At 41.6% G+C, this 18,417-nt stretch overlaps 1 protein-coding gene across 2 annotated transcripts in view; it reads left to right on the plus strand.

Annotated features, from left to right (window-relative positions):
• The window catches only part of CEP85L (centrosomal protein 85 like), a 439,304-nt gene that overhangs the window by 404,682 nt on the left and 16,205 nt on the right, over nucleotides 1–18,417 (plus strand). For both annotated transcript variants that reach the window (XM_053710792.1, XM_053710791.1), the window contains exons 7-10: nucleotides 163–315; nucleotides 5,355–5,509; nucleotides 16,270–16,387; nucleotides 18,221–18,271. In XM_053710792.1, the coding sequence (XP_053566767.1) occupies nucleotides 163–315; nucleotides 5,355–5,509; nucleotides 16,270–16,387; nucleotides 18,221–18,271 (477 nt within the window). The remainder of the gene's footprint in view (nucleotides 1–162; nucleotides 316–5,354; nucleotides 5,510–16,269; nucleotides 16,388–18,220; nucleotides 18,272–18,417) is intronic.

Consider the following 18,417-nt stretch of genomic DNA (forward strand, 5'->3'; position numbering starts at 1 on the left):
TGGCTCACATGGGCAAAACTTCTTTTGGGGCCCTTGGGCCTTTCAGTATAAGTGCTTGTAGGTATCATATATATATATATATATATATATATATATATATATATATATATATATATATATATATATATATAATATGATTAATATATCTTTCTTTTTTTTTAGATCAAAACTAGAGACAAATACATTAACAGCCTAAGGAAGAAATGTCAAAAAGAGAGTGAGCAAAACCGGGAGAAGCAGAGACGTATAGAAACATTGGAGAAATATCTGGCTGACCTTCCTACTCTGGATGATGTGCAGAAGCAGAGTGAAAGAGTGAGTTCCACTAATAATATATTATGATCTGATAAAATGTACTGACTTTTTACATTGATTATGTAATTTATTTCAAGGGTATTCTGTAATTTTCCAGTCTTAAACCAAAGACTAATAATCATTTTTACATGCTTCATGGTTTAATGCAACACTATTTAAACTGTTTATTTACATCTTTCAGATATTACAGAGACTTGTTTGAGATTCCTTATGTCACAGTTTCCTGTCTTTTTTTTCTTTTTAGCTGTCAATAATATAATACTCATATCTGATTTTTTTACTATTTTTATATATATATATATATATATATATATATATATATATATATATATATATATATATATATATACAGTATATATATAACACTGGCCACCAATAGGTTCTTACTGTAGCAATTATTTTAATCTGGTGGAGATTATGAGTCTTAACAGCGGTTTGTTGATTTAGAGATTCTTACCTCAAAGGTTAATGCATTATGTACTATTGACTTAATAATAACTTCTCTTGATTAATAAGAAATTATAGTATTTTGTTGTACACAGTATAATTATTGTTTGAGGGAGTTTCCATTTTTAAAAACCTCCTTGTTGGGTAATTTAACCAACAAGGAGGTATTTAAAAAAATGCAAACCCCTTAAGGACCGAGCATTTCAGACAAAAACTTCCCCAAAAGACCAGAGCATTTTTGCCATCACAGCATTTAAACAGAAATAGAGCCTTTTTTTATATATTTACCAAAAATATTATATTTTTTTTAGTAGACAATCCAAAGTATTGATCTAGGCCAATTTTGGTATATTGCATGCCACCATTTCACTGCCAAATGCGATCAAATTTGTTAACTTTTTCACAATTTTAGGTTTCTCACTTAAATTATTTACAAACAGCTTATGCAATCATGGCACAAATGGTTGTAAATGCTTCTCTGTGTTACGGTTGCCTCCAGGCTGGCTGGAAGTTGGACCGTAGAAAAGGATGCTCCTAGCGCTCACCAAAGGAGCAGCAGCACCGTGGACACTCTAACTGCTGCGTAGCCACCATAAGTAATGCAGACTCTATGAACCACCGCTGCTGGGCTGGTATCTCGCCGTCTGCTCTGCGCCCTGGACCTATGACCAGGCTCCAGTAGGTGAACCTCTTCCTTCTGTAGCAATCCCTGTAGCTAAGGGAGTATGAAGAGCATAGCAATCCCTGTAGTGATTATAGCTGAAGCTGTCCCCTACAAACATGAGTCAAAGCTGCAAGTTAGAGGGTCAAAAATAGGTCTCATGTGCTGGAGCACACAGCCTCCTTTTTATTGAGGTTACATGCAAACAGGACACTCTCAGGGGGAGGCATAAAATCCCCCATCACACATTTGATATTAGATAGAGAGACACTCCCTTTGACAGGCCACAACATTTACTTCAGCAGATAACATTACACACAATAAAACAATGCAGTCCACCTTATCAATACTAGTCTGATTAGACAATGGGAAAGTTGATCACTAAACCTAATTAGAGCTAATCCCAGCAGACTTGTATTTAGAATAGGTTTCTTGAAGCTGAACAAAATTTAACTCTTAATGGCACACAATGAAACTGAACCAAGTGGGAGAAAGCCAGGGACAAGTCATTTCACAGGTCTGGGGACATAGTCTTAAAGGGGCATTGTTCATCAAAGTCACAATATGTCCCCAGACGGTTCTTAAAGGGCCACACACACCCAACAAAAGTCAATATGTCCTCAGGGGCACAATCTTCCAGGGGCCATAGTCATGTGGCAGGAGGCTGGCAAATAGGCTTCTCCAAAATGCAGGGAAGCAGGGCAATTTTCCATTTAAAGGGCCAGTTACAAATAGCAGTTTGTAACATATCTCCCCTTTTGGAGGGAGACTAACCAGGCACCTGACCTTCTGCCGGTCAGTGCCCAAGTTAGTCTCGCAACCCACCCACAAATAATCGCTAGCAGCAAAGTAGCCCCCCCACAATACGTAGTACTGGCCTGTAAGTTCCAGGTTGCAGGATGAAAGTGCAGCATCCTCGGCCTTCCTGGCGCAGCTGGGCAAATAGCTGATGGTACTTGGGGGGCAGAGGCCAGCGGCACTCTGCCCTGGTGCCAGCGCTTCTGCTGGGGTGAGGGGTTTGCAGGCCAGTTCTGTAACAAGGACAAGGTCTGTAGGGCAGAGGCCAGCAGCGCTCTGCCCTGATGCCAGCTCCTCTGCTGGGGGAATTGGGGCATAGTCCTGCCCGGTGGCAAAGGGAACGTGGGGGTCAGTGGGGGCCAACATCTCCACTGTTAACCCTGGGCCCAAGTTAGGAGTTAGCTGGGGAGGGGGAGATTGGCTTACCTCCTCCTCCTGATACTCCGGCGGCCGTTGGGAAGGGAGGTCGATGCTCTCTGCTTCCTGTGGAACATGCTGCGGCTGGGGAGAGAGACCGGTTGTCTCCTCTCCCTGGAAGGCACACTCCGGCTGGGGAGGGAGGTCGATGCTCTCCCCTCCCTGTAGCTGGGTCTGTCGCTGGGGATCTGGGCCGCCTGCCCAGCATCCCTGTAGGGCCGGTAGAGAGACTGCGGTCCCATCTCCACCTGCCTGCTGGGGGTCCTCCCAGGACCAGTCTATGAGGCCTGCTGCCTCTGGTATCTCTGGTTGGGGTTGGGGAAGGAGACCGGTTGTCTCTTCCCTCTGCACGGTATACTGCCGCTGGGGAGGGAGGTCACTGCTCTCCTCTCCCTGTGGAACATGCTGCGGGTGGGGAGAGAGACCAGGTGTCCATACCCTCAAACTCCACAGTTGGCGCTCAAAGGCTCGTGCCGCTTCATTCTCCGTATCCAATTCCCGGATGATGCGACTGACTACCTCCTGCGCAGGGTCTGGACCATATCGGACTAGCTGCCTCTTTACCTCTGGAACGAAATCCGTGCCCTCATAGCGACGGATCCGGTTGAGGTGCTCTTCACAGGGTTCTGACCAGTATCTTGTCAGCTCCATGCTGCTGTAGGTAGGGACGCTGCGCAGTGGCTAACGTTGCCCTAAATAACTCTCCTACGATACCAGTGCTGTTGGGGTGCTGCTCCTTGCGCTAGGACAAGATCCCACCGCTGCCGCCAAATGTTACGGTTGCCTCCAGGCTGGCTGGAAGTTGGACCCTAGAAAAGGATGCTCCTAGCGCTCACCAAAGGATCTTCAGCACAGTAGACACTATAACTGCTGCGTAGCCACCATAAGTAATGCAGACTCTATGAACCACCGCTGCTGGGCTGGTATCTCGCCGTCTGCTCTGCGCCCTGGACCTATGACCAGGCTCCAGTAGGTGAACCTCTTCCTTCTGTAGCAATCCCTGTAGCTAAGGGAGTATGAAGAGCATAGCAATCCCTGTAGTGATTATAGCTGAAGCTGTCCCCTACAAACATGAGTCAAAGCTGCAAGTTAGAGGGTCAAAAATAGGTCTCATGTGCTGGAGCACACAGCCTCCTTTTTATTGAGGTTACATGCAAACAGGACACTCTCAGGGGGAGGCATAAAATCCCCCATCACACATTTGATATTAGATAGAGAGACACTCCCTTTGACAGGCCACAACATTTACTTCAGCAGATAACATTACACACAATAAAACAATGCAGTCCACCTTATCAATACTAGTCTGATTAGACAATGGGAAAGTTGATCACTAAACCTAATTAGAGCTAATCCCAGCAGACTTGTATTTAGAATAGGTTTCTTGAAGCTGAACAAAATTTAACTCTTAATGGCACACAATGAAACTGAACCAAGTGGGAGAAAGCCAGGGACAAGTCATTTCACAGGTCTGGGGACATAGTCTTAAAGGGGCATTGTTCATCAAAGTCACAATATGTCCCCAGACGGTTCTTAAAGGGCCACACACACCCAACAAAAGTCAATATGTCCTCAGGGGCACAATCTTCCAGGGGCCATAGTCATGTGGCAGGAGGCTGGCAAATAGGCTTCTCCAAAATGCAGGGAAGCAGGGCAATTTTCCATTTAAAGGGCCAGTTACAAATAGCAGTTTGTAACACTCTGGGATCCATATATATGGCTTTGGCATCGCTTTTTGGTAATTAGAAGGCCACTAAATGCTGCTGCGCACCACACTTGTATTATGCCCAGCAGTGATGGGGTTAATTGTAGCTTTAGTGTAGAGATAAGCCTCCGACCTGACACATCCCAACCCCTGATCCCTCCCTGACCTCTTTCAAACGGCTCTCTTCCCTCCCCCACCCCCCAAAGGTCACCCCCATCTTAAGTACTGGCCCCTTACCTCCCAACCTCCCTGTTCCTCCCTCCCCAAACAGCTCTCTAACCCTCCCCCCTCTAGCTATTTGCTGCCATCTTAGGTACTGGCAGCTGCCAGTACCTATTTTGCTGCAAATTAGGCATTTAAAAAAATAATTAAAATACCTGATTTTTCTGTAGTGTAGCTGCCCCCCTCAATACCCTACCCCCTTCCTCTCCCAGATCCCTTTCCGTCAAAGGATCCCACATAGGATCCCCCTCATTACCCCTCCTTCCCCCCTCAACTACGCAGCTTAATATTTTTTTTTATTCCCTGTAGCGTGGCGTAGCGTTCCCACCCGCTCCCGCCCTCCTCCCATCCCCTACAGCGATGGGCCCACTTGCCTCCCTCCTTACCCTCTCACCCACCAACTATCGGCTCCACCGCTGTCCGATGCAGAGAGTGCCACAGAGTGGCCCTCTTTGCATCTGTAACTCTGTAAATCTATTTCTGCAGTGCGCCACTCGTGGGTCATGCAGAATTAGCGCAGTCTCGCTATTTTTAGCGAGATCGCGGCCGAGAGAACCCCAGGGTACAGGGTACGGCGCTGGTCGTTAAGGGGTTAACAGTGGCTTGTTGATTTAGCAATTCTTACCTTAAAGGTTAATGTCCTATTAATTTAATGATAACTTCTATTTCATTTTTACATGGCTCTGATGTCTATATGTGATAATGCAGAGAAGCTAATTGGTATATATGCACCATGTGTGCCCATGTTCTGTTCAGCACTATTACATGCCTTGCTTTGTATATGTACAGCTGCAGGTTGTTGAGGAAGAGAACAAGCAGCTAAAGGAGACAACAAAGAGTCTAGAAAAGCTACTTAATGAGTCCAGACTGCAGTGCCGAGAAAAAGATACCCAGACAGAATGTCAGAAACAAAGAGAGAACGAACTGGTCTTAACTGTTCAGAGGTATGGGGCATGACCCTTTCTGTGTATCTGGATATGCCTGTTATTTCAGATGATGAGATCATACAAGGATACGTCCATTCAGCTACAATAGGTACACTTAGCAAGGTCTCACTGCACAAGCGCCATTTGGCTACAATATGTACACTTAGCAAGCTATCACTGCACAAGCGCCATTCTGCTACAATAGGTACATTTAGCAAGAACGTACTGCACAAGCGCCATTTGGCTACAATAGGTACATTTAGCAAGAACTTACTGCACAAGCGCCATTTGGCTACAATAGGTACATTTAGCAAGAACTTACTGCACAAGCTCCATTCGGCTACAATAGGTACATTTAGCAAGAACTTACTGCACAAGCTCCATTTAGCTACAATAGGTACATTTAGCAAGAACTTACTGCACAAGCGCCATTCGGCTACAATAGGTACATTTAGCAAGAACTTACTGCACAAGCTCCATTTGGCTACAATAGGTACATTTAGCAAGAACTTACTGCACAAGCGCCATTCAGCTACAATAGGTACACTTAGCAAGAACTTACTGCACAAGCGCCATTCGGCTACAATAGGTACATTTAGCAAGAACTTACTGCACAAGCGCCATTCGGCTACAATAGGTACATTTAGCAAGAACTTACTGCACAAGCTCCATTTGGCTACAATAGGTATATTTAGCAAGAACTTACTGCACAAGCGCCATTCGGCTACAATAGGTACATTTAGCAAGAACTTACTGCACAAGCTCCATTTGGCTAGAATAGGTACATTTAGCAAGAACTTACTGCACAAGCGCCATTTGGCTACAATAGGTACATTTAGCAAGAACTTACTGCACAAGCGCCATTTGGCTACAATAGGTACATTTAGCAAGAACTTACTGCACAAGCTCCATTTGGCTACAATAGGTACATTTAGCAAGAACTTACTGCACAAGCGCCATTCGGCTACAATAGGTACATTTAGCAAGAACTTACTGCACAAGCTCCATTTGGCTACAATAGGTACATTTAGCAAGAACTTACTGCACAAGCGCCATTCGGCTACAATAGGTACATTTAGCAAGAACTTACTGCACAAGTGCCATTTGGCTACAATAGGTACATTTAGCAAGAACTTACTGCACAAGCTCCATTCGGCTACAATAGGTACATTTAACAAGAACTTACTGCACAAGCGCCATTCCGCTACAATAGGTACATTTAGCAAGAACTTACTGCACAAACGCCATTCGGCTACAATAGGTACATTTAGCAAGAACTTACTGCACAAGCGCCATTTGGCTACAATAGGTACATTTAGCAAGAACTTACTGCACAAGCTCCATTCGGCTACAATAGGTACATTTAGCAAGAACTTACTGCACAAGCGCCATTCGGCTACAATAGGTACATTTAGCAAGAACTTACTGCACAAGCTCCATTTGGCTACAATAGGTACATTTAGCAAGAACTTACTACACAAGCGCCATTCGGCTACAATAGGTACATTTAGCAAGAACTTACTGCACAAGCTCCATTTGGCTACAATAGGTACATTTAGCAAGAACTTACTACACAAGCGCCATTCGGCTACAATAGGTACATTTAGCAAGAACTTACTGCACAAGCTCCATTTGGCTACAATAGGTACATTTAGCAAGAACTTACTGCACAAGCGCCATTCGGCTACAATAGGTACATTTAGCAAGAACTTACTGCACAAGCGCCATTTGGCTACAATAGGTACATTTAGCAAGAACTTACTGCACAAGCTCCATTCGGCTACAATAGGTACATTTAACAAGAACTTACTGCACAAGCGCCATTCCGCTACAATAGGTACATTTAGCAAGAACTTACTGCACAAACGCCATTCGGCTACAATAGGTACATTTAGCAAGAACTTACTGCACAAGCGCCATTCCGCTACAATAGGTACATTTAGCAAGAACTTACTGCACAAACGCCATTCGGCTACAATAGGTACATTTAGCAAGAACTTACTGCACAAGCGCCATTCGGCTACAATAGGTACATTTAGCAAGAACTTACTGCACAAGCGCTATTCGGCTACAATAGGTACATTTAGCAAGAACTTACTGCACAAGCACCATTCGGCTACAATAGGTACATTTAGCAAGAACTTACTGCACAAGCACCATTCGGCTACAATAGGTACATTTAGCAAGAACTTACTGCACAAGCGCCATTCGGCTACAATAGATACATTTAGCAAGAACTTACTGCACAAGCGCCATTCGGCTACAATAGGTACATTTAGCAAGAACTTACTGCACAAGCGCCATTCCGCTACAATAGGTACACTTAGCAAGAACTTACTGCACAAGCACCATTTGGCTACAATAGGTACATTTAGCAAGAACTTACTGCACAAGCGCCATTCGGCTACAATAGGTACATTTAGTAAGAACTTACTGCACAAGCGCCATTCGGCTACAATAGGTACATTTAGCAAGAACTTACTGCACAAGCACCATTCGGCTACAATAGGTACATTTAGTAAGAACTTACTGCACAAGCGCCATTCGGCTACAATAGGTACATTTAGCAAGAACTTACTGCACAAGCACCATTCGGCTACAATAGGTACATTTAGCAAGAACTTACTGCACAAGCACCATTCGGCTACAATAGGTACATTTAGCAAGAACTTACTGCACAAGCGCCATTCGGCTACAATAGGTACATTTAGTAAGAACTTACTGCACAAGCGCCATTCGGCTACAATAGGTACATTTAGCAAGAACTTACTGCACAAGCGCCATTGGTTTAGCACATATTATGACGTTTTAACCTGCACTCAATTTCTTGCTTTGCTGCAAAATTGTTTTAATTTCATGAAAAAAGGATGCTGCTTTGCTAAATAATCGGAAGCTATTTGGCCTAATAAAACATTAATTTATTAAAATCTTAGCTGATTTCATTCTTAAAAATGTGCAGTTTTTTGGTTGGGTTTTATGCAAAGCACTCTAGCCAAGGAGTTAGTATGTGAATTTCCCCAGGCCTGTTTGTGCAGACTTAAATTGATGAGATCTGGTTTGGGCAGGAACTGATATGAGCAGCTAATTGAACAACATTGCAGCTTCCACTATGTGCAAGTTTCTAAACAAAAAAGGCTACAATATAAAAATAAGACTACTTAACAACATAATATAGATTTGCTTTTAAAGGGATGCTAATGTCAAAATCAAACTATCATGATTCAGATAGAGCATGCAGCTTTAAGAGACTTTTTCAAATTTCCATTACCAAATTTTGTGCAGTTTTTTTTATGTGGCACCAGCACCTACTGAGTATATGCACTATTTCAGTGTGTGCGAATACTAGTCTGTCATTGGCTGATGCCTGTCACATGATACAGGGGGCCGGCAAATGGGGGGGGAAATAAATTTGTCAGAAAACAAAATCTACTACTTATTTGAAATTCAAAGTAAGTGTAATTGCATTGTCTTTTCGCCTGTTAAGTGTGGTCAGTCCACGGGTCATCATTACTTCTGGGATATTAACTCCTCCCCAACAGGAAGTGCAAGAGGATTCACCCAGCAGAGCTGCCATATAGCTCCTCCCCTCTACGTCACACCCAGTCATTCTCTTGCACCCAACTAATAGATAGGATGTGTGAGAGGACTGTGGTGATTATACTTAGTTTTATACCTTCAATCAAAAGTTTGTTATTTTATAACAGCACCGGAGTGTGTTGTTCCTTCTCTGGTAGAATTTGAAGAAGAATCTACCTGAGTTTTTTGTATGATTTTAGCCGGCGTAGTTAAGATCATATTGCTGTTCTCGGCCATCTGAGGAGTGAGGTAAACTTCAGATCAGGGGACAGCGGGCAGATAAATCTGCAAAGAGGTATGTAGCAGCATATTATTTTCTGACAATGGAATTGACTGAGAAAATTCTGCCATACCGATATAATGTAAGCTCAGCCTTAAATGCAGTAGTAGCAACTGGTATCAGGCTGTCATGTATGTATATTTTACACTTCAGTATTCTGGGGAATGGCACTTCACTGGGATAATACTGTATGCATAAGACTTTAGCCTAATTTGCAGTGACTAGCAACAGGCTTTCTAATGACATTTCATTTATTTGATGTTAAACGTTTTTGCTGGCATGTTAAATTGTTTAATTTTCTGAGGTACTGGGTGAAAAAATGTTTTGGGCATTGTTTTTTTCCACTTGGCAGTCGTTTTATTTAATTTAAGACAGTTTACTGATCTCCCTCACTGTTGTGTGTGAGGGGGAGGGGCCTATTTTGGCGCTTTTGCTACGCATCAAAAAATTCAGTCAGAAGTCTCTTGTCTTCCCTGCATGATCCGGTTCGTCTCTACAGAGCTCAGGGGTCTTCAAAACTTATTTTGAGGGAGGTAATCACTCACAGCAGAGCTGTGAGATTGTAGCTGACTGTGATAAAAAACGTTTATTTCTGTACTTTTTTTCTGCTATCAGGGTTAGTTATCCATTACTAATGGGGGCAATCCTTTGCTAAAATTGTGTTTTTACCGGAAAAGATTTGGTGTTATAGTTTCTCAGTTTATTATTTCTCAACTGTCATAACTTTTTTCTGTGCTTCTTAAAGGCACAGTACGTTTTCATATTATTTGTAAATTACTTTGAAAATTATTTCCAAGTTGCTAGTTTATTTGCTAGTGTGTTAAACATGTCTGATTCAGAGGAATATCTCTGTGCTATATGTGCTAAAGCCAAAGTGGAGCCCAATAGAAATTTATGTACTAATTGCATTGATGCTACTTTAAATAAAAGTCAATCTGTACAAATTGAACATATTTCACCAAACAACGAGGGGAGAGTTATGCCGACTAACTCGCCTCACGTGTCAGTACCTGCATCTCCCGCTCGGGAGGTGCGTGATATTGTAGCGCCGAGTACATCAGGGCGGCCATTACAAATCACATTACAAGATATGGCTAATGTTATGACTGAAGTTTTGGCTAAATTACCAGAACTAAGAGGTAAGCGTGATCACTCTGGGGTGAGAACAGAGTGCGCTGTTGATAATAGGGCCATGTCTGATACTGCGTCACAGTATGCTGAACATGAGGACGGAGAGCTTCAATCTGCAGGTGACGGTTCTGATCCCAATAGAATGGATTCAGACATTTCTAATTTTAAGTTTAAACTCGAAAACCTCCGTGTACTGTTAGGGGAGGTATTAGCAGCTCTAAATGATTGTAACACCGTTGCAATCCCAGAGAAATTATGTAGGCTGGATAGATACTATGCGGTACCGGCGAGTACTGACGTATTTCCTATACCTAAGAGGCTTACAGAGATAATTACTAAGGAGTGGGATAGGCCCGGTGTACCCTTTTCCCCCCCTCCTGTGTTTAGAAAAATGTTTCCAATAGACGCCACCACACGGGACTTATGGCAGACGGTCCCTAAGGTGGAGGGAGCGGTTTCTACTCTGGCTAAGCGTACCACTATCCCGGTGGAGGATAGCTGTGCCTTTTCAGATCCAATGGATAAAAAATTAGAGGGTTACCTTAAGAAAATGTTTGTTCAACAAGGTTTTATATTGCAACCCCTTGCATGTATTGCGTCTGTCACGGCCGCGGCCGCTTTTTTGGTCCGAGTCCCTGGAAGAGACTCTTGACTCAATAACTATAGATGAGATTTCAAACAAGCTTAAGACACTTAAGCTAGCTAATTCATTTATTTCGGATGCCGTAGTACATTTAACTAAACTTACGGCTAAGAATTCCGGATTCGCCATTCAGGCACGCAGAGCACTGTGGCTAAAATCCTGGTCAGCTGACGTTACTTCTAAATCTAAATTACTTAACATACCTTTCAAAGGGCAGACCTTATTCGGGCCCGGGTTGAAAGAAATTATCGCTGACATTACAGGAGGTAAAGGCCATGCCCTGCCTCAAGACAGAGCCAAACCTAAGGCTAGACAGTCTAATTTTCGTTCCTTTCGTAATTTCAAAGCAGGAGCAGCATCAACTTCCTCTGCACCAAAACAGGAAGGAGCTGTTGCTCGCTACAGACAAGGCTGGAGACCTAACCAGTCCTGGAACAAGGGCAAACAGGCCAGGAAACCTGCTGCTGCCCCTAAGACAGCATGAATTGAGGGCCCCCGATCCGGGAACGGATCTAGTGGGGGGCAGACTATCTCTCTTCGCCCAGGCTTGGGCAAGAGATGTCCAGGATCCCTGGGCGTTAGAGATCATATCTCAGGGATATCTTCTGGACTTCAAATCCTCTCCCCCAAAAGGGAGATTTCATCTGTCAAGGTTGTCAACAAACCAAATAAAGAAAGAGGCGTTTCTACGCTGTGTACAAGATCTTTTACTAATGGGAGTGATCCATCCGGTTCCGCGGTCGGAACAAGGACAAGGGTTTTACTCAAATCTGTTTGTGGTTCCCAAAAAAGAGGGAACTTTCAGGCCAATCTTGGATTTAAAGATCCTAAACAAATTCCTAAGAGTTCCATCGTTCAAAATGGAAACTATTCGGACAATCTTACCCATGATCCAAAAGGGTCAGTACATGACCACAGTGGATTTAAAGGATGCTTACCTTCACATACCGATTCACAAAGATCATTACCGGTATCTAAGGTTTGCCTTCCTAGACAGGCATTACCAGTTTGTAGCTCTTCCATTCGGATTGGCTACGGCTCCATGAATCTTCACAAAGGTTCTGGGTGCTCTTCTGGCGGTACTAAGACCGCGAGGAATTTCGGTAGCTCCGTACCTAGACGACATTCTGATACAAGCTTCAAGCTTTCAAACTGCCAAGTCTCATACAGAGTTAGTACTGGCATTTCTAAGGTCGCATGGATGGAAGGTGAACGAAAAGAAGAGTTCTCTCTTTCCACTCACAAGAGTTCCCTTCTTGGGGACTCTTATAGATTCTGTAGAAATGAAGATTTACCTGACAGAAGACAGGTTAACAAGGCTTCAAAATGAATGCCGTGTCCTTCATTCCATTCAACACCCGTCAGTAGCTCAATGCATGGAGGTGATCGGCTTAATGGTAGCGGCAATGGACATAGTACCCTTTGCACGCCTACATCTCAGACCGCTGCAATTGTGCATGCTAAGTCAGTGGAATGGGGATTACTCAGACTTGTCCCCTACTCTGAATCTGGATCAAGAGACCAGAAATTCTCTTCTATGGTGGCTTTCTCGGCCACATCTGTCCAGGGGGATGCCATTCAGCAGGCCAGACTGGACAATTGTAACAACAGACGCCAGCCTACTAGGTTGGGGCGCTGTCTGGAATTCTCTGAAGGCTCAGGGACAATGGAATCAGGAGGAGAGTCTCCTGCCAATAAACATTCTGGAATTGAGAGCAGTTCTCAATGCCCTTCTGGCTTGGCCCCAGTTAACAACTCAGGGGTTCATCAGGTTTCAGTCGGACAACATCACGACTGTAGCTTACATCAACCATCAGGGAGGGACAAGAAGCTCCCTAGCAATGATGGAAGTATCAAAGATAATTCGCTGGGCAGAGTCTCACTCTTGCCACCTGTCAGCAATCCACATCCCGGGAGTGGAGAACTGGGAGGCGGATTTCCTAAGTCGTCAGACTTTTCATCCGGGGGAGTGGGAACTTCACCCGGAGGTTTTTGCCCAAATTCTTCGACGTTGGGGCAAACCAGAGATAGATCTCATGGCATCTCGACAGAACGCCAAGCTTCCTCGTTACGGGTCCAGATCCAGGGATCCGGGAGCGGTTCTGATAGATGCTTTGACAGCACCTTGGACCTTCGGGATGGCTTATGTGTTTCCACCCTTCCCGATTCTTCCTCGATTGATTGCCAGAATCAAACAGGAGAGAGCATCAGTGATTCTAATAGCGCCTGCATGGCCACGCAGGACTTGGTATGCAGATCTAGTGGACATGTCATCCTGTCCACCTTGGTCTCTGCCTCTGAGACAGGACCTTCTGATCCAGGGTCCCTTCAAACATCAAAATCTAATTTCTCTGAAGCTGACTGCTTGGAAATTGAACGCTTGATTTTAGCAAAACGTGGTTTTTCTGAGTCAGTAATTGATACCTTAATACAGGCTAGGAAGCCTGTTACCAGAAAGATTTACCATAAAATATGGCGTAAATACTTATATTGGTGCGAATCCAAGAGTTACTCATGGAGTAAGGTTAGGATTCCTAGGATATTGTCTTTTCTACAAGAAGGTTTAGAAAAGGGTTTATCCGCTAGTTCCTTAAAGGGACAGATTTCAGCTCTGTCTATTCTTTTACACAAACGTCTGTCAGAGGTTCCGGACGTTCAAGCTTTTTGTCAGGCTTTAGCTAGGATCAAGCCTGTGTTTAAAACTGTTGCTCCACCATGGAGTTTGAACTTAGTTCTTAATGTTTTACAGGGTGTTCCGTTTGAACCCCTTCATTCCATTGATATCGGCTCGAAGAGTCTCTGAGTTATCTGCCTTACATTGTGATTCTCCTTATCTGATTTTTCATTCAGACAAGGTAGTTCTGCGTACTAAACCTGGGTTCTTACCTAAGGTGGTCACTAACAGGAATATCAATCAAGAGATTGTTGTTCCATCTTTGTGTCCTAATCCTTCTTCGAAGAAGGAACGTCTTCTACACAATCTAGATGTAGTCCGTGCCCTGAAATTTTATCTACAGGCAACTAAGGATTTTTGACAAACGTTTTCCCTGTTTGTCGTTTATTCTGGTCAGAGGAGAGGTCAAAAAGCTTCGGCTACCTCTCTCTCTTTTTGGCTTCGTAGCATAATACGTTTAGCCTATGAGACTGCTGGACAGCAGCCTCCTGAAAGAATTACAGCTCATTCTACTAGAGCTGTAGCTTCCACTTGGGCCTTTAAGAATGAGGCTTCTGTTGAACAGATTTGCAAGGCAGCAACTTGGTCTTCTCTTCATACTTTTTCCAAATTTTACAAATTTGACACTTTTGCTTCTTCGGAGGCTGTTTTTGGGAGAAAGGTTCTTCAGGCAGTGGTTCCTTCCGTATAAAGAGCCTGCCTGTCCCTCCCGTCATCCGTGTACTTTAGCCTTGGTATTGGTATCCCAGAAGTAATGATGACCCGTGGACTGACCACACTTAACAGGAGAAAACAAAATTTATGCTTACCTGATAAATTCCTTTCTCCTGTAGTGTGGTCAGTCCACGGCCCGCCCTGTTTTTTATGGCAGGTCTAAATTTTTTAAATTATACTCCAGTCACCACTGCACCCTTTGGCTTCTCCTTTCTCGTTGGTTCTCGGTCGAATGACTGGGTGTGACGTAGAGGGGAGGAGCTATATGGCAGCTCTGCTGGGTGAATCCTCTTGCACTTCCTGTTGGGGAGGAGTTAATATCCCAGAAGTAATGATGACCCGTGGACTGACCACACTACAGGAGAAAGGAATTTATCAGGTAAGCATAAATTTTGTTTTTGTTATGCACTTGCTAATTATGTATTGTTCTGTATTTAATGGTCCTTTTAAATATAACTTTGTTTGAGGTGTGAACTTCCTTTTTTTAAATATGATCAGCTCTATGTGCATACACAAAGGCACTGATTGGTAAGTATGTTCTGTTCAGTGAATGGAGCATATTTAGTAATTGGTGACTACATAATCCCATATAATAAAAAATAAATAAATAAAAGGAAAGAAAGAAAATTAGCCGCAATAGCGTGTAACATGTTGACTGTTCATTTTGCTGATTTATTATTGTTTCACACACCTCTGTAATTGCTTTATTTAACAGCTACCTAGAAAATATTGCCATGTACGAATTCCCATACTAACGGTTTCTGCTACATTGTTAAATGCACTTACCTTCATACGGCTGTTTGTGATGGGAGTATCCTATTCACACAGTGCTATTATTTCCCCGCATATACTCTTACTGATCCCTTCAGCTAATTAGCCTTGTGTATTTGTAATTTTCTTTTATTGTCTGTTTCCTGCACCCTCACAGCTAATTGCTTTTATAGCATTCACTTTAAATGCAAATGTACAAAGAAAAAATGCAGGAGAGATATTTAAAATAATATTGGCAGTGGTCGTGCTAGCTTCTGTGTTTCTTGCAGAATATATTTGCCTAAATAACATCATTATTATTATTAAGATTTTAGGGAGATTGTTCACCAGCCTGTTGTATTTTACTTTGTAATTTGTATGTGGTACATTAAAAATATATATATTCTTAAACAGGTAATTTTGTGAAAACCTATCTTTCCATTAATTCCGGTCACAATCTATCTAAAATTATAATTTGTGCCTTGACCTTAGCCTTTCAAATTCCAAAATATGGGCTTTTCATGAATGTAAATAAACCCTTAATGTAAACCATTACACGTGATAAATGTATTCATGCAGCTGACCAATCACAGTGTAGTATGGGGTAGAATCTGCAAACTTTTAAAGCTTTTCTTCTATTCTCAGGATTAGCAATACACTACTGGGAGCCTATGACAAGAAGCATATATGTGCTGCAATCAAACAGTTGTGTGAATTGCATGTTTTATTTGGTTCATAAAACTTTTTTGACTTTACCATCCTGTTAAGAAATTTAATTAAAAGAAAATCAGGGAACATATAAAATGAATGGAAAATGGTATCTAAAGTTGCATTATTTTATTTTGGTAAATATAGATTGTAACACTTGTGAGACTAGAGACCCTCAACCCCCATGTCCGTATGTTTGCTCTTCTTGTGGTGTTTTCACAATGTCTTTAATCACCTTGTACAGCACTGCAGAATAAGCCACAGATAAAGACTGAAAATAAAAGATGTTAATCTCTTTACAGTTTACAGCATAAAGTCCAGAAATGCTTAGAAGATGGTGTTCGACTCCCAATGCTGGATACAAAGCAACTCCAAGGTGAAAATGACCTTCTGAGAGAACAAGCAGAACGTGCTAATAAGGTGAAATCTGTTTAATTACATTAAAGCACAGATAAATTAGCATAACCACGTAAGTTTTAAGTAAGACACTTTATAAATAAATTTAATATACACAAAAAGAGGGGAGTGATAGGGTTAAATATTTAGCTACAGGTGTTTAGCACTCACTGAGCATTAGAAGGAGGGACAGCGCATATGTTTTAACCAATTAGATTAGATTAAAGTGTTCTTAATGGCAAGGAGCACAGACACACAATAGGCTATGATTACGGCAACCTGCCGAAACGCGTAAGCCCGTGTGCTGCGCTCTCTCTCCAACCAAGTGGCAAGGCTGTCACATATTTCAATAATTGAATTTTTAAAGATTTTTCAATAAAATATATATTTTTACGGAGTGTGGTACTATTCTCTTTCTTTTTTGAAACAGACTTATATATACACATATAAACACATGAATATATAAGTACACATATATAGACATATAGAAGTGCATTGGAGCCCTTTGCAGTTAATTAGTGAACACTTGTAAAATATATTTATGCAATATTCATATTTAATAAAGTTTTTAACTACATATTTACTGTAAAAATTCCAATGTTCTGCACATAGGGAAATATGTTCTAAGTATTTTAAAATTTGTTATTCCTATATATATCTGTATATATCTATACCTATATATAATCATGTATATAAATATATCTTTGATTAATAAACCATCAGATATATGTACTGTACAAATATTTAATTATGAATAAATAGAACACATTCCGTTATGTAAAGAACATTGGAAAATGAATATTCCTATATTTGTCAGGTTAGCGCTAAAGAGAATATGCTATATTGTTTTCTTGATATTGAGGTGTTTGTTTTTTTTTCCAACTTTTTCTTCTGCATTGACTTCTATGGGGAATGCAATGTTGCTATGTTGTTTGCGCTATATAGAGGTGTTAGAGTTTTTTTACAACATTTTTTTTTCTCTCCATTGACAGCTATGGGGAATGCAAATATATGCGATAGTGTTTGCACGATTGTGGGGTGTTAAGTTATGAGCACATGCGTAAACGCGATAGCGATTCTAGAATTTCGACTTTGTAGTGTGATTTGGTTTAGCACTAGCGCAAATTTATTTATTTTTTACTTTTAATATGAGCGCAACCCCACTAGCGCAAAAAGTTTAACTCTCGCGGAGTTTTCGCGAACATACACACAAAAAAAACGGGCCTAGCCCTTAAGCTTTATGAAAGATGTATATACATTTAATTATCATAAAGCTTTTTTGTGAAAATTGTATATTTTAGACCATCTACTATTTCAGTAGCCCTTATTGAACAAATTCCAGTTCTGGTTATACCCAAACAAATTACTGTTGATGGTTTTGTGGATTACTCAAAGGGACATGAAACCCCTGAAAAATATTTCATGATTCTGATAGAGTATAAAGTTTTAAACAAACAAATTTATTTCTATTATTAAATTTGATTCATTATCTTGTTATACGTTTGTTGAAAGAAAGAGCATCAATTTACAACTGGGAACTAACTGAACACAGCAGGCAAGCCACTGAAAAAAGGCATATACGTGCAACCACTAATCGGCAGCAGCGGTAGTGCTTTGTAAAGTTGTTTAAAATGGCATGGAATGTCTGAATCATGAGTTTTTCACGTTGCTTTCCCTTTAAGAACTATTAACAATCCTTCTCTTTGTGAAGTTTCTTTTTTATACTTGAATGGAAAGTTCCATATAAGGATTTTTTTATTTGTATGATTGTATTTGTATTTGTTGTATTTAGTCCATATTGTAGTTTAAGTTAATAATCACAAAATATGATATAAGGCTTGTTTTTGTTTCCTGTAGGTAATTGACAATCAGCAAAAGCAAATTGACAACATGACTGCAGAAATCCAGGTACATAACCTGAAATCAAACATTTTACTTTTACAGTCTCTGACTTTATTATTATTCTTATTCTTTATTTATAAAGCGCCAACAGATTCCGCAGCGCATGCCCATGGGTACAAGGATAACAGTACAATGGAGAAACAATACGATAA

Source organism: Bombina bombina, chromosome 4, assembly GCF_027579735.1.
Source record: "Bombina bombina isolate aBomBom1 chromosome 4, aBomBom1.pri, whole genome shotgun sequence".
Taxonomy (NCBI): Eukaryota; Metazoa; Chordata; class Amphibia; order Anura; family Bombinatoridae; genus Bombina; species Bombina bombina.